General features: G+C 41.0%; 1 protein-coding gene across 1 annotated transcript in view; it reads right to left on the reverse strand.

Annotated features, from left to right (window-relative positions):
• TMEFF2 (transmembrane protein with EGF like and two follistatin like domains 2) overlaps positions 1 to 16,689 on the reverse strand; it is a 283,704-nt gene that overhangs the window by 42,616 nt on the left and 224,399 nt on the right. Inside the window, exon 7 of the mRNA XM_060688080.2 lies at positions 10,698 to 10,757. Within this exon, the coding sequence (XP_060544063.2) occupies positions 10,698 to 10,757 (60 nt within the window). The remainder of the gene's footprint in view (positions 1 to 10,697; positions 10,758 to 16,689) is intronic.

The raw sequence follows: 16,689 nt of genomic DNA on the forward strand, positions 1-16,689 counted from the left end.
AACTTTGTCTGGTCATTAACTGACCGGTCATAAGTCAAGGACTACCTGTATATTTCATGCAAAATAAAAATGTGAAAAATTTACAGAGCCGTGATGTCTTTAGAATAAACACTACAGTCATTGTTTACATCCCAAGCAAACATTGTGATTAAAAAAAAAAAGACCAGAAAAATATAGGGCAAGTCATGGCAACCTTCCATTTATGCCCTGACTTCAAAAGCATGGTGTAATTTATCAATAATAATCAGAAGGGAATAGGCACATAATTTCAAAGATCTGATCTAGATGTATTCTTAAAATGGGAACTGTAATTGCACTGCTCTGTGTCATGAGAATCTAACCCAAATCATAACTTCTATATAAAGATAATAGCCAGCATAAAAAAAGCCACTGTGATATTTATTAGGCCCAAGCCCAAAGACAAGACAGCAAGATCCAATTGAGTTTGATCTTTTATGAGCTTAAATCTAATGGAGAGAATCTGGCCAAACTCAAACTATAACCTTCTAACTTATTAGATGAGGGGGTGGGGAATTAATTTTCCCAAGTGACCACATGAGAAACTGGAATTGTTGTGGAGGATCGAATTAATAGGCTGAACTCAATTGTGTGCATACTGTACACTTATTTATATTTGATTTCTAATTTCCAATTGACTTCACGCAGGCTAGACAGGGACAGCGAAATGGACGGATGTGTGCTAGGAGTTATAAAATGCCCAGGTCTGTACTAGATACAGTATATCCTCAGAAATTCTTCAGTGTGGCTACCCTGAACCTCTTCCCCCACTCCCCCCTATCTAGTTCAGGCCTATGCAGTTTCTAAATCCTGGTTTCTCTCTGGGAAAGCTCTGCATTACCAAAAATGTCCCCCATTGCTTCTGCAGGTGCACATTCCATCACATTTTTGCTTTTATGATTTCAGGTAAATTAGACCAGTTTTTATTTATTTATTAACTGATAAAATTTATATAACCATCCATCTTCATGGAAAATGACTTTGAAGCGTGTACAACAATGCAATAAGAACTATTGTTTTCTTTCTCATTGGCATTTCAGGGTCCACGGATTTTTAAAGAAAAAAAATGAGAAGGGACAACGCTGTGGTGCTGAAGAAGACTGTGAAAGTGAAGGATCTCTTCCTTCACAACCATCTGTTTGTTTCCTAGCCCTTCAACATTGTGTGTTTTCCCACACAATGGGAAGTTGTGTAAAGTTCTCAAAGGTATTGTAATGTATCATTACATGCACTTCGGCACTGCTGAATCCATGCAGATGTCGTGTCATGTGAGCAGGGAGGATGATAGACAGCCAGGTTCGGGAATGCAGACTCTCCAGTGGGGCCTGTACTGCAACACCCAGTATTCCTCATCACTGTTTTGGTGGCTGGAGCTTCTGGGAACAATATTTCAGCATCATTTGGAAGACCCTCAAGCTGCCCACCCCTTATGTACAGCAAGCTGAACAAATATTAAATGAGGAAATATGACTCTCTTTCTCTGCTCCCTAGAACTCTCTCCAATTCTTAAATAAATGAAATCAATGCCCAGTTATCTGACAACTAAAAATACACGATACCATTCTCATTAAAAAAAAAAAAAAGCCAGCAGCAGGACCAGTTGCATTTCTTAAATGAAGGGTGATGATTAGAAAGGGATTTTGCAAATGGAAAGAATATGGGGGAACATGTGGTACCTGTGCTATGTCCAAAATAAATAAATAAAAAATTCTCTGTGTAACATCAGAAAGCAGATGAAAGGCAAGATAAAACCAAATGATGGGGGGGAGGGGGGATGGAATGGAAAGTGAAAAAGATCGATCTACTTCTAATTAGAATTCATCTCTTTTTACAGTATTTCTCTTTAGCTGCAGCAATCCCATGATACAAAGATTATTTATTTATTTTGAAAAGCTTGCTTTAAAATGTAGGAAAAACACCAGTGCACATAATTAAACCCTATGGGATTAAGTGGCCTGTGAAAGATGGAAACTCTCTCTTTCTTTTTTCCCCAAATTTATTTTATAATGAAGATGGCATCTTATTTAAGCTAATTTATCCTATTCAGTCGGGCAGAAACACTATTCTGAGCATTGGTAAAGGGACTAAGAAAGGGATTACTGAGCTTTAAAAAGCCTCTAATTTACTCTGGGACAGGGATATCTGAATTTCAAATAAGCAGAAAGAAATATAAATGATGCATGATATATTTATGAACTGGGGCATAAATGTGCCGAATTGGTTCATGCCAGCTCAGGGTTTTTCTCTACAAAACCTTTATTCGCACTGCAAATACAATTTCTGTGTTTCTTCACAGCCGTCTGCTGCTAACATAACATAATGTCACAGATGACTGGCTATGTGATATTATAGGAAAACAAGTAAAGCAGGCTAGTACTAGAGGAATGTGTGTGTTTGTATGTATGTGCGTGTGTATATACAGTGTGTATATATACACTGTGTATATGTATGTATGAAACTCTAAACCATAGTTTGTCACAAGTTGTTTTAATGACCCTTCCCTAATGTAAATCCCAAAAGGGAAACACATGTATTACTAAATTTCTCCCTGCCTCCACCTCATTGCCCCAAACCATGAACAGGTTTGACATTTTAATCTGTTTCTAAGACTTGCATTTTTCTGGGAGACTGGCAACAATGTAATAGCTCAAGCCAGCAATTTATTTATTATGCTACTCATACTAATAACAGGGCTACAAGCTGGAACCTGCATTTCCCCTTGTTTATTTTTCATTGAGATCAATGTATTTGCAGAAATAGTATTTCCAGCAATGTCATGGTGAACAAATCAAGCGCTTTCATTTCATTGCTCATTCCTACATAATCATGTTTCTACATAAGTGGAATGAACTAGATGGATGAAAAACATGGACTGAATTAATGAATGGAAGAATTATAATTGAACTTAAAAGAAACCATAAGCTTTTCCTTCAGGTTTATAGAATTGATGGCACCCTACCCTACCCTATAAACAGGGTAGGCTCTTCCTTGCAATTTTCTAAATAGGAACTATCTAACAGAATGTGATAAAATTTTTGAATTTTTCAACTAAAGCTTGAATGGGAATCCTTTCCTTTGAAACCCTTTTAAAACAAAAACAGTTATGATGTTTGTAGACCTAGCCCAGTGTTGTCACAATCTTGGCAACTTTAAGATGTGTAGATTTCAACTCCTAGAACAGTGATGGCGAACCTTTTTGCCATTGCGTGCCAGAAGCGGGGGTGTATGTGTTGCGTGCGCATATGCGAGGGTGGGGCGCATACGCAACCTCTCCCCCCCGCTCCTGGCACGCAATGGCCCGTTTTTCTTTCTCTCCAAGCTACAGAGCCTTTCTAGGAGCTTGGGGAGGGCGAAAACGGCCTTCTCCACCACCTCCTGAGGCCCTCCGGAGGCAGGAAACAGCCTGTTTCCTTACTTCCAGTGGGCCCCAAAGGCCTGAAAATTAGCTGGCTGGCGCGCGCATACACACCGGAGCTGAGCTTGCGTGCCCTCTGATATGGCTACGCGTGCCACCTGTGGCACACGTGCCATAGGTTCGCCATCACGGTCCTAGAACATCCCTATCTGCATGCTGGTTGAGGAATTCTGGAAGTTGAAGACCACATATTTTAAAGTTGCCAAGACTGAGAAACATTGGTTTATGAAGGTTGAGAAACATTGGTCTGCATCAAACAACAAGCTTGATGGAGAAATATAGTTGAAATATTTTGTATTCCCTGGAATGCACAGTGGTCCTGCAGAACCGGTCCTAAAGTCCAGGCAGATAATGATGCCTTGTCTTCAGGAAGAAGCCACTTAAATGAGGGCTAAAGTTAGAATCCCACCAATGAAAAATTGCTCCACCAGAACTTAACAAAAATGCCAGAAAACTATCTTTGCAGCATTTCCTTTGGAGCAGTGGGCGTGCTGGAGGTTAGTTGGCTATTGTGGATCTCTACAAGACTGACAACACAGTAGAATGTATCAGGGATTTCCACAGCCTTTGTTTGCTGAACAACTGGAAGGCCAAGTAGAGGCAAACTGGAATAAAGAACTTCCAGTCCTAGGTTGCTTAATGGAGAATCCAGACCCTGATAATAACAGCTATGTCTTCAGGAGTCTGCTTAATTTTTTACTAGCAGGATTCGCTTCTTTGGAGCTAATTCACTCAAGTTCCCTAATGTGCAGGGGTGGATGAAAATGACTTACATTATACCTAAATTCAGTTATAGAGGTTCATGCTCTTTTGAAGGAACATTTGTATCAGAGGTGGGTTTCAGCAGGTTCTGACCAGTTCTGGAGAACCGGTAGTGGAAATTTTGAGTAGTTCGGAGAACCGGTAATAAAAATTCTAACTGGCCCCGCCCCCATCTATTCTCTGCCTCCCAAGTCCCAGCTGATCGGGAGGAAATGGGGATTTTGCAGTAACCTTCCCCTGGAGTGGGGAGGAAATGGGGATTTTGCAGTAACCTTCACCTGGATTGGGGAGGAATGGAGATTTTACAGTATCCTTCCCCTGCCACGCCCACCAAGCCACGCCCACAGAACTGGTAGTAAAAAATTTTGAAACCCACCACTGCTTTGTATGAAGGATATGTATCAGTGATATATTTTGTATTTTTCAGAGTACGTTATTCCTATCTGCTATGGTTTGGCTTAAAACTCTGAGCTAAGATGAACTTAAACTCTCAGTTAAAGAAGGAAAAAAAGAGGAGGATGAGGTGGTGAGGCAACAGCTAATGAACAAGCACCCCAACTCTTTGCTTTGAACATCTTTATACAATTATTGCATGTGAACTTAGCCCAGTGTTTCCAAGAAGCTATCAAATGGAAAATTGTTCACATTGTTAACAACAACCTAAGAGGCATTATTTATTATTAAAAAAAATTATATGGCTGCCTATCTTACGGAGAGTGACTCTGGGCAGCATACAATGATAGTAAAATAAGCAAAACAATAATTACCTAAAACTATTATATAATAATTATTAGAAGAGATTAAAAATTATAAAAGCAGAACTAAAACAGGAAAAGAGAATAATAGAAGGGTGTTAATCATAATGAAGCCAACTCACAAGTTCACTTGTACCCTGGAGGTCCCTTGACCTATATCTTGAGGCAACTTAGAAAGTTTAGGAATGATGAGGCTGATTTCATCTCTGGAGGGGCGTGGGGTGGGGGTGGAGAAGATTCCATAATGCAAGAGCCACAGTAGATAAGGCCCGCCAGGCTGCCACTTAGAGCCTGCCAAATATAGTTCCTAGACAAAGAAACCCATAATATACCCATTTTGTTGGATCTGGTGGGATGGGCAGATGAAATTAAAAAAAAGGTTTCTCAAATAATCGGGTCCCATGCCATGTAGGGCTATAAAGGTCAACATCAGCCCCTTTAATTGAACCCTGAAACAAGCTGGTAACCAATGGAATTTGCATAACAAAGGTATAATGTGCACTGAACCAGAAACACCAGCTGAAGTTTCCAGGTACGGCAGGATCTAATCTGGGTTGGTCATCAGAACCAGAAGTTTAGTCTTCTGAATTTTCAAACTCATGCTGGAACCCATGCTCAGGAAACTTCTCTCTAGCAGTGTTTGGGCTCCAGCACTAGTCCAAAACCTCTGGTCCCAATGATTGACCCAAATTGGATCCTGCAACATTATCCTGGGACATGTATATTTGCCTTCGTTTCCAAGTACTCTTCAGCGGCAGCCCCATGTAAAGCACATTGCAATACTCCAACTGGCAGGTGACCAGGGCATGAATGACCACGAGTAGGGCCCCATTAAAACCTACTGAGCCAAAGACTGCAGACAGAAACTGTAAAATAATCTCTACATATTGTCAAGACAGCACTTCAGGTAAGCAGAACAGCATGCAGAGTTTTATATATATTTCCAAAATCCAGGGATGAACTTATAATGAACTTGAATTTTATTGCTACCTGACTGATAGTTTGGAAAAAGTGTTCTAGATGCTTTCAAAATAAATGCCTCCAACTTTCAGGAGACCGCTCGGTAAAGGAGAGCTGAGGAAAAAAACAACAACAACTGACCCTCCAGATGTTGCTTATCTACAGCTTCTAGGAGCTCCAGCCAACAGAACTAATTGTGAGAAACAGTGGAGCTGAAGTCAGTATCATCCAGAGTCACAGATTCCACAGCTTTGTAATTAGAAGCACAGCGGAGGTTAGAATTGGAGATTAGAATTCCTAAATAATGGCAAGTCCTTGAGTGGGCGATTTTTCAGATTTATTGGTGAGTTGTGTATGCAATTGTACTAATGTACTTCAAGGACTTCTTTTCCCTATTTTTTTTTTTACTTGTTTGCCAGAATCATGGCTAATGGGTGCTTTGGAAAAGACTGGAGATGTTAATACTTTTTGGAAAGTGTTATGCAATGACAGAACATCTCAAATATATTAATGCTTTAATGCTTAAAGATTTCTGGATTAGAACCAGGTGGCAGCTGTTGGGTAGTTGGCTATTTTATTGAATCATTGCTGTACTTTGAAGGTAAAAGCTTAGGCGTGGGGAACAAGGAAGACCTTGTATTACATAATAATACAATTGAAATCTTATTGCTTTCCAACTGATTTTGGCTCTTCCCAAACATCTACCCAAACTTCAATTTAAGGAAGATTATTGCTTCTCCCTAGTGATCAATGAAGCTGCAGCCAGATTTCTCTAGGATGTCATGATTGCTATTTCTTCATCATAATCTTAGAATACGGAAAAATAAACAAAGAAGGAATACTCAATATTTATACCAGACTTGTATATTCACTACTTATTTGGGTATTTCAAACCTTTATTAAGTCTTGACAAAAGAATGCATAAAAATACATAAAACCTAAACCATAAAACCTCCACAAAAATCCTCTAGGCCTGAACTTAACACGTTTGACAATTCAACAATAACAAGTTAAAAAACAAAACAAAACCATTCCCACTCAGTCATCACACATTAATTGTCCTGAAAGTTTTTACAAATTCAATGATAGCTATATTTCTAAAACTTGGCCAGCTTATCTGACCAACTTCCCTATTGCTAAAACTTGGGAAATTTAATTTTCTAACTACAGCGTGACAGTATTTGTGTGTGTCTACATATGTATAGGTCTCTTTCGGAATTGTTGAGCAAAATAAGTTCTTGTAGGAGCACTTTCAGTTCTGCCTTACCCAGCTTTATATAGGGCACTGCTGGTGGAAGAGTCTTCTGCTGATGCCAGCAAAAGCACAGCGAAGGGATCTGCTGACAGGTTATCCCCTTGACTTATATTTCCCCTTGCTATTTCAAGTCTACCAGGACGGTAATTCATTCTCTCTTCCCTTTGAAAAAACTAGGCTGCTTTAAAACTTTGGCTTTTCTTTCCCAACCTCTCTCCACCTGCCAACCCGTCATTTTAGGGCTGCTTGTTCTCAGAGGGTGATGTTCACTTCATAGTCACATTGGTTCCTTTTCCAGATGTGAGCTTGATCTGGATCTTTTTTCTTTTTTTCCCCTTGGCTATAAACAAAGAGCAGGCGGTGAAGTGGAAGAGAGGTGGTGAAAATGTGCTTGGGTTGAAGCCATAACACGTTTCTCCTTCACCTGGAGAAGCTGATGCAGCTGAAGCTATATAAAGATGAAAAGCCATTCTCGCCCGCCCCATCCATCACTCAGTTCCAAACGAATGAGCAAAATACCAGAAGTCTGCAAAGGCCAAACTATTTCGGAAATCCTGGATCTTGAAGAAAAATAGCAAGAGTACTTATATACTGCTTCTCAGTACTTTACAGCCCTCTCTAAGTGGTTTACAGTGTCAGCATATTGCCCCCAACAATCTGGGTCCTCATTTTACCGACCTTGGAAGGCTGAGCCAAACTGAGATTCGAACTGCCAAACTTCTGGCAGCGGGCAATCAGCAGAAGTAGCCTGAAGTACTGCATTCTAACCACTGCGCCCCCATGCTTCTCATCACAAAACCTTTGTGTCTGAAATGGGATGTTCTGACTTCAGAAAGTCTAATAAAATCAAAAGCACCCATTTCAACATTGGGATGCTTAAAGTTGGAATGGAATGTTTGAGCATTGTAATGTAGAGTGACATGAAAATGTTTTGCACATCTCTGCAAAACAATTAGGGCACATCCATGTCAAAAATCTTATTACAGGTAGTCCTCGACTTACAACAGTTCATTTAGCGACTGTTTAAAGTTACAATGGCACTGAAAAAACTGACTTATGACTGTTTTTCACACTTATGACCATTCCGCATGCCCATGGTCATTGATCAAAATTCAGATGTTTGGCAACTGAGTCTTATTTATGACAGTTGGAGTGTCATATGAACACTTTTTGTGATCTTCTGACAAGCAAAGTCAGAGTCACTTAACAATTGTGTTAGTTACTAATTTAACAACTATGGTGACTCGCTTAACAATTGTTCAAGTAAGGTAGTAAAATAGAGCAAAAATCACTTAATAACTGTCTTGCTTAGCAACAGAAATTTGGGGCTCACTTGTGGTCATAAATTGAGGAATACCTGTATTTTGCAAAACCAAACTAGGATCTCTTTTGAGTACCCCAAAGCCATGCATGAGTTTTAACAGGATTACATTTGCTGTGTGGTGTCAAAGAAAGTAACTCACTGCTAACCATATATACCATTTTTTAGAGTTTCACTTTGGCAATGCCCCTATAAAAGCCATAGAATTTTTCTTTCAAGGAATCAAGCCTATTGATATTATAATGCAGACTTCCTAACCTATGGTCCAAAATATCTTTGGACTATAAATCCCAGAATTCTCAGATAGCCCCTTTAGTCCTAACGTATTTGGAAACCAACAGATTAGAGGAAGGCTACAATAATTGCTCTCCGTCAACTTGGTTCCGTATCATATAGAGCATCAGGTGGTCATAAGGCAAAGATGTTTCAAAATGAAAAAACAGTTTTTAAAAAGTTCCACTATGCGTGCACCGGTGTATCTTATTCTTAATTCACATTATGCATTGCAGGGAAGCAAGGAACATTTTGCTGTCGAGTAAGGATAGTAAAATCTTAATAAATAAAAGATGCTTCACCATTTCTTATTTAGTGTAACAAGGCCATAAACCAAGCACTCAAATGACTGTTCCTTCATTAAGTTCTTTTTTACTCATCTCAAAGAAAATTGCAAGTGGAAAGAAAAATACCTTTCTTGACTTATTTTTAAAATGATTACATTCCTGGCACTCCTATTCTCAATCCTTAAATCAAGCTGTTAAAATTTACACAAAACATTTAAAGACTCCTTAAAACTTAATCTTCCTAGTAAAGCAGATTTGAAAAATAAAAATAAACTGAAGGTACCACCTCACCAAACAATGTTTGATAAAACCTTAAATAACATTTACATATATATTATATTTCAAACTGCTATATTGAGCAAGAAGTGAGGTTATATTTTGTTTGGCGTTTTCAAATAAATTAAAGCCATTTATCATCTTTTTTTTTTTAAAAAAAAACCTGTTCTAAAATACCTAATTAACTTTGCATTCAAGTGTAAGTATGGTGCAATGTTTATCCCAGTTAGAACCAGAGAATAGGTAGAAATGAGCTGTAAAAAATTATTGGTTCCAGCTTTGTGACATGTTGTTTTTTTTTTAATTGAAATTTAAACACAGTGGATGCCACCATGATTAACGTGAAGGCTGGCAGTAATAGAAATGGGATGTGGGGGAGATTTCACTCATTTAGATGAAAAGAAGTGTCAACGTTAAAAGCAGTAACATCAACTGATTCATTTATTTCAACCTTTTGTTAAAATACTATATTTATCTGGCAGGGGAGCTACCTTGATCGTGAAGTATTTGAATTTGATATTGATTTCAATATCATTAGCTTAAGAAAAACATATCTGGAGGAATTCTGAAGGAAGTGTACAATTATCCTGAAGGCTAACATATTTAGGCCAAGAAACATATCACATGTACTTTCATTACATTCTCTTTCATCTAAAAGGGAAGGTAGTCCATTGATAATATACAGCAACCATAATGGTTCATAAAAATCAAAGCCCATGAAAGATCTAGATTTAAAAGCAAGTGAGTCTCTTTTAACCAAGCTCTCTCATCATCAGACCTCTACAGATTTAACGTTAGAAGAAGACTATAATGAGAACTAGGTATTCTGTATAGGAAAGCAAAATAAATAAAATACATGTCAATTCAAAGCTAATGAATTCCATCTTCTGAATGGAATTCTCAGTCATTCTTGGAGCAAAGAGCAAAAGTATAATACATCTGGTGCTGGGTAGAATATGAACTCCCAGATTGGTTTGTAAGATTTAAATACAGACTGAGCAAAAATCCTGTTTTACATTTCTTCTCAATCCATTTTACCCATTCATTTTAATAACATTTGGTGCCAAGTAGGTGAAATTTGGAAATCTATGTATTATGCACCTAAGTAAAGTCTTTGGGCTTTCTGAGGAGTATCTGCTTTCTCAATCTCACCTATTAATTTTACAGGGAGGGAATGGAAAAATGAGGATAAGGATTTTTTTTCTGTAGTTATAGTAATGACTCCAATTCATTGATTTAAGCTTGAATATTGAGGATAATCCTATTTTTCCCTCTTGGGAAATGAAAGAAGACTTCATTTATGACTTCATTTTTTTCAAACACACTTTCCCCGTGCTTTTCAAAAACCATGTCTACCTTTGGTGGGACTACTTACCTGCATAATCTGTTCTTGCGTAATGTCCATCTTCTGATTTTGTAGTGGCAGTTGTGTTATCTGAAAGACATTGCATTTGTTTACTTTGGTTGCAAACTGAAATCAAATCCCTATATGGTTCTCTTGCATTTTAAAATCGCAGCTGTGATTCACAGTTTAGTTTTATACCAGTGATGAAATGTAAAAACGCTTTGGTTGCTTTTCTTCTAAAGCCAATGCAATCATTTGAGCAAAGCTTGTAGAAAAGTACACAAGAATTTACAGGACTGTACATAAAATCATAAAAAAATTCCTTTCTGGATTAGGATGAGATTCTTCCTAGTTCATCCTTCTGTTTCTCATGATAGCTACCCAGTAAAGTGCTCACATACAAGAGAAGGAGGTAGAACTTTCTTGCACCAGGAAATAATATAAGTCAAAAGTCATATTGAGCTTTCAAGACCAATAATCTTTGCTAGATGACTCCTTCATTAATTTTTCATTAATCCTTTTCAAAGTCATCAATTTAGTGGCCATTGTCACATCTTGCACCACCTCAGATAAACTGTAGAGGATTTAAATTTGAAGTGCGTCAGGGTTAGATTTCTCTTGGTTGGAACAGGAACATTTTAACTTTATGTCTTATTTCATTCTCAATCTACATATCTGAACAGTTTTGTGAAAGCTGTGTGGATGTACTGAATATCTGAGGGAGTTCAACGGAATGACTACAGATAGTTTCCCAATTGGATAATTTCCCAATTGCAGTGAGGAATGTGGCTTTTACTTGCATTTGAATGGAAGTCTTGATAGACATAACTGACTGAATGTTTATTAGAAGAAAAATCAATGGTTAAGATAATAGGTTTAATAATGACAATTTGCATTGTATGTATGTTATATTGCTGGGTTTTTTTTTAATTATTTGCATTTTGTAAATCATAATGGCTACATAAGAATAGCTCAAAAGAATTATATAAAATGTTTAATAATACACACACTTCTATCAAAAACTGTGAAAGTAAAGCATTATTATGTACCATTTATACAGTCAGGCTATATCTGTGGATTTCCCCCAGTCATTCCGAGAATATTTAAAAGTATAAATAAATGAATAAACAATTTGTAAATTATGAACATATTTCCTTTTTTTAAAGTATAGTTAAACAAATCAGAAGTTCTTGGGAATAAATGAACTTTCCAACTAAACAAAATCTCATAGAAGTCCCAAATTTATTTTATTTATTTGTTTCCATTTATATACTGCCCTTCTCCAATAGGACTCAGGGCGGTGAACAGTCGAAATAAAAACAGAACATACAAAATTTAAAAGCAGTTTAAAATGATTAAATATTTTTGGCCGTAATTTAAAACAACCCAATTTAAAATCAATTAAAATTTAACTCAAAACTGTGGGATCAAGCCAGCCCAGCTAGTTGAAATAAATAAGTTTTCAGGGCCCGACGAAAAATCCGGAGGTCTGTTATTGTACGTATCTCTGGGGGAAGGTTGTTCCAGAGGGTAGGCGCCGCCACAGAGAAGGCTCTGCCCCTGGGGGTCGCCAGCCGACACTGTCTGGCGGACGGCACCCTGAGGAGGCCCACTCTGTGCGAGCGTACTGGCCGGTGGGAGGCTATTGGTGGCAGAAGACGGTCCCGTAAGTACCCCAGCCCTAAGCCATGGAGCGCTTTAAAGGTGATCACCAACACCTTGAAGCGCACCCGGAAGTCCACCGGAAGCCAATGCAGCTCGCACAGGAGAGGTGTCACATGGGAGCGCCCCGTCGCTCCCATAATCCCCCGCGTGGCCACATTCTGGACCAGCTGGAGCCTCCGGGTGCACCCCAGGGGGAGCCCCATGTAGAGAGCGTTGCAGTAGTCCAGGCGGGAGGTGACGAGTGCCTGAGTGACCGTGCGTAGGGAGTCCCGATCTAGAAAGGGGCGCAACTGGCGTATCAGGCGAACCTGATAAAAATCCCCCCTGGCCACGGCCGTCATATGATCTTCTAGAGACAGCCGTGCATCCAGGAGGACGCCCAAGTTACGAGCCCTCTCTGTGGGGGTGAGTGATTCGCCCCCAATAGCTAGCAATGGCGTCAGCTGGCTATATCGGGACGCCGGAAGCCACAGCCACTCGGTCTTGGAGGGGTTGAGTCGGGAGCCTGTTTCTCCCCATCCAGGCCCACACGGCCTCCAGGCACTGGGACATCACTTCAAGGGCATCGTTGGGGTGGCCTGGGGTGGAGATGTACAGCTGGGTGTCATCAGCGTACTGATGGAACTCCACCCCGAAGCCACGGATGATCTCACCCAACGGCTTTACATAAATGTTGAACAGAAGGGGCAAGAGGACCGATCCTTGTGGCACCCCACAAGCAAGGTGCCTCGGGGTCGACCGCTGCCCCCCTGTCAACACAGATTGCGACCGGTCAGAGACGTAGGAGGAGAACCACCGCAGAATGGTGCCCCCCACCCCCAGCCCCTCCAACTGGTGCAACATGATACCATGGTCGATGGTATCAAAAGCCGCTGAGAGGTCTAACAGGACCAGGATAGAGGAGCAACCCCTATCCCGAGCCCTCCAGAGATCATCCACCAACGTGACCAATGCCGTTTCCGTGCTGTGCCCAGGCTGGAAGCCGGACTGGAGCAGGTCTAGATAGACAGCTTCATCCAGGTACTAGGGAAGCTGCTGCGCCACCACACTCTCAACAACCTTCGCAACAAAGCGAAGGTTGGAGACTGGACGATAGTTAGCCAAAACAGCCGGATCCAGAGAGGGCTTCTTGAGGAGGGGCCTCACCACCGCTTCTTTCAAAGCGGCCGGCAGGACCCCCTCATTCAGAGAAGCATTAACAATCCTCTGGAGCCAGCCTCGTGTAACCTCCCGGGAAGCCAGTACCAACCAGGAGGGACACGGGTCCAATAAACATGTGGTCGCGTTCAGCCGTCCCAGGATCCTGTCCATGTCCTCAGGAGCCACAGGATCGAACTCCTCCCAGATAACGCTCTCAAGACCTGCCTCAGTCATCCCGTCCGGACATACCCAGTCAGAGGCCAGCCTTTCCCGAATCTGAGCAATTTTGTCATACAGATACTGCACAAAATCCTCGGCTTGGCCCTGCAAGGGGTCATCCCGCACTTCCAGATGGAGGAGGGAGCGGGTCACCCTAAACAGGGCATCCGGGCGATTATCTGATGACGCGATAAGAGCAGTGAAATAGCTATATTTTGCCGCTTTTATCGCCACTAGGTAGGTCTTAATATGAGACCTCACCCGTGTTCGGTCGGATTCGGAGCGGCTGGTCCTCCAACTACTCTCCAGGCATCTTTTCTGGCGCTTCATCTCCCTCAGCTCCTCGGAGAACCAAGGAGCTAGGTGAGTTCGGTGCCGGGTGAGAGGCTGCAAAGGCACGACACGGTCCAAGGCCCCAGCGGCCACACTATCCCAGGCGGCCACCAGGTCTTCACCAGTCATGAGTCAGAGACTCAGGAAATGGCCCAAGCTCCATCTGGAACCTATCAGGGTCCATCAGGTGCCTGGGGCGGAACAACCTGGTCGGTCCCGCCTCCCTGCGGCGGGGTGCAGCGGTTAGAAAGTCCAGTCGAAGGAGCGAGTGGTCAGACCATGACAAGGGTTCGATGGCTATATCCCCTGTATCAAGACCACTCAACCACTGACCAGAGACAAAAACTAAGTCCAGAGTGTGTCCACCTATGTGAGTGGGGTCATGAATTAACTGAGTAAGGTCCATGGCCGTCATGGAAGCCATGAACTCTCGAGCCACCTCAGACGTTTCACCGATAGATGGCAGGTTGAAATCCCCCATGACAGCAAGTCTGGGGGTATCAACCGCCACCTCGGCTATAACGTTAAGCAGCTCGGGCAGGGCCGTTGCCACGTGGCAGGGAGCCAGGTACGTGACCAACAAGCCCATCTGTACCCCACGACCCCACTTCACAAAGAGGGACTCACATCCGGCTATCTGTGGAACAGTGGTCTCCCTTGGATCCAGACCTTCCTTTATAATAACCGCCACCCCCCCGCCCCTACCCTGAGCCGTCGGCTGATGAAATGCACGGAAGCCTGGTGGGCATATATCCACGAGGGGAACTCCCTCCTCCTGGCTCAACCAGGTCTCCGTAATGCCCGCTAGGTCCGCCTCCCACTCCTGAATAAGATCGTGAATGAGGGGGGCTTTATTAACAACGGACCTGGCATTGCATAACATCAGCCGAAGGCTCTGGCCCTTAATTAATTAATTTAATTAAGGGAGCTTTTGAGAACTTGTTATATTTGAGATAGTCAGCTTTTCCCTCTAGAATTAAAAAAATCCAAAGTAGATTATCCAGGGAGGAAAAATGAGAAACAGTAGTCATGTATGAAATGATTAAAACTATATTTGCTAGTCTATACTATCAGCCTTATTTCTGAACAGACATGCATGGGCTATATTGAAACCCTGGAAAGTAAATCTTTTTGCTGTTGGAGTTTTACTGCACATATCATTCTATTGCATACTGGAAAAAAATGAAAGTCAATAGTCAGAACAAATTATTTTCTTATAGGGTCTCTGTTCTGTTGGAGAGCAGGAAATCAAGTTGATGAACCATCTGTGCCTGACCAAGATATAGAAATGCCTGGCTTTGCCTGATCTCTGAAGCCCAGCACAGTTGAATAGTCGGTATTTAGAAAGAAGATCTTAAGTCTGTAGGTTATCAAAAACACTTCTCTGAAGGCAGCAATGGCAAACAAATTCATTCTGTTAATAGGAAAACTACAGCATTGTGTTCATGAAGTCACAAAGAATCCAGCTGGATTCCAAAGTGATATAACTATACATACTGCAATGAAAAAACCCCCTAAACCTTCCAGCTTCTGGTCTTGGTAGGTAAAACAGTGGAGTTTATCGGTGATGATTATATTCACACTGGAGTGGAGACATATCAAAAGCCCTTTCAGATCTCTCAGTTCATTCTGGAGAGGTCAGGAATTTCTACATAAGAAATACTGTTCCTAGTCCAATGTCCTATACATATTTTAAAACAGGGTCTTCAACCTTGGCGACTTTAAGACTTGTGGACTTCAACTCCCAGAATTCCTCAGTCAGTTTTGCTGGCTGAGGGATTCTGGGAGTTGAAGTCCACAAATCTTAAAGTTGTCAAGGTTGGAGACCCCTGTTTTAAATTTTCTTGGGTGGCTGTTGTGCCTGAACAGAGTTGTGATAATAAAGGCAATCTGTGTGTCTTTGAGGGTATTTTTTTGGGCCAGTTGAATATTTCCTTGCAAAATAAACACACTATTCCTAGATCTATGGCTGGATCACAGCTGTACCCAGAACATATGTGCAGCTAATGTCTGGTTGCCAGAATCCACTTTGGACTTGAACACATTTTATATAGAGATATGCAAGACTACACAACTTTATGTTCTCCATATGTTAATAGTACAATTCCAAATTAAGGCAGAGAACCCGAATCCTGGTCTCACCATGCTCTGCTTGGAACTGGGCTCTGTTACGATCAACTGCTGCCAACTGTTAATGGAAGCTTTGTTTACGTACAGATATTACCTGACAGAACTTTGGATTAGGGCCTTGATCCAGATGTTCCTTTCAGATTTTTCTTTAACAATGACAAACAACCTAAATGGAGTTTTTCTGTGACAACAGAAAGGGGAATGAAGAAAAGCGTAGCTATATAGATATTTTCAGAGGTACAAATTTGTCAGAAAAATTGAAGATTTTTAGAATCTTACAGAAATAAAGTTGGGTACCCTACATTCTTGGAATCAAAGTATTCCATCTCCCACAATTTATAACCATCTTCCATAATTTGATGCTCTCCAGATTCTTATTCTCTCCAGCCACCAAGGCCAATGATAAGAGATTATAGCACAAAACTGGAAGGCAGACTGAAACCTCAAGGTGATACAAGGCACTTTCAATGGAGACAGTGGGAATGGGAAGAGAACTGCAATCACCACAACCACTAATACAGTACATTTCCAATTG

This window comes from Pantherophis guttatus, chromosome 1, assembly GCF_059756535.1.
Source record: "Pantherophis guttatus breed Tessera chromosome 1, ASM5975653v1, whole genome shotgun sequence".
NCBI lineage: Eukaryota > Metazoa > Chordata > Lepidosauria > Squamata > Colubridae > Pantherophis > Pantherophis guttatus.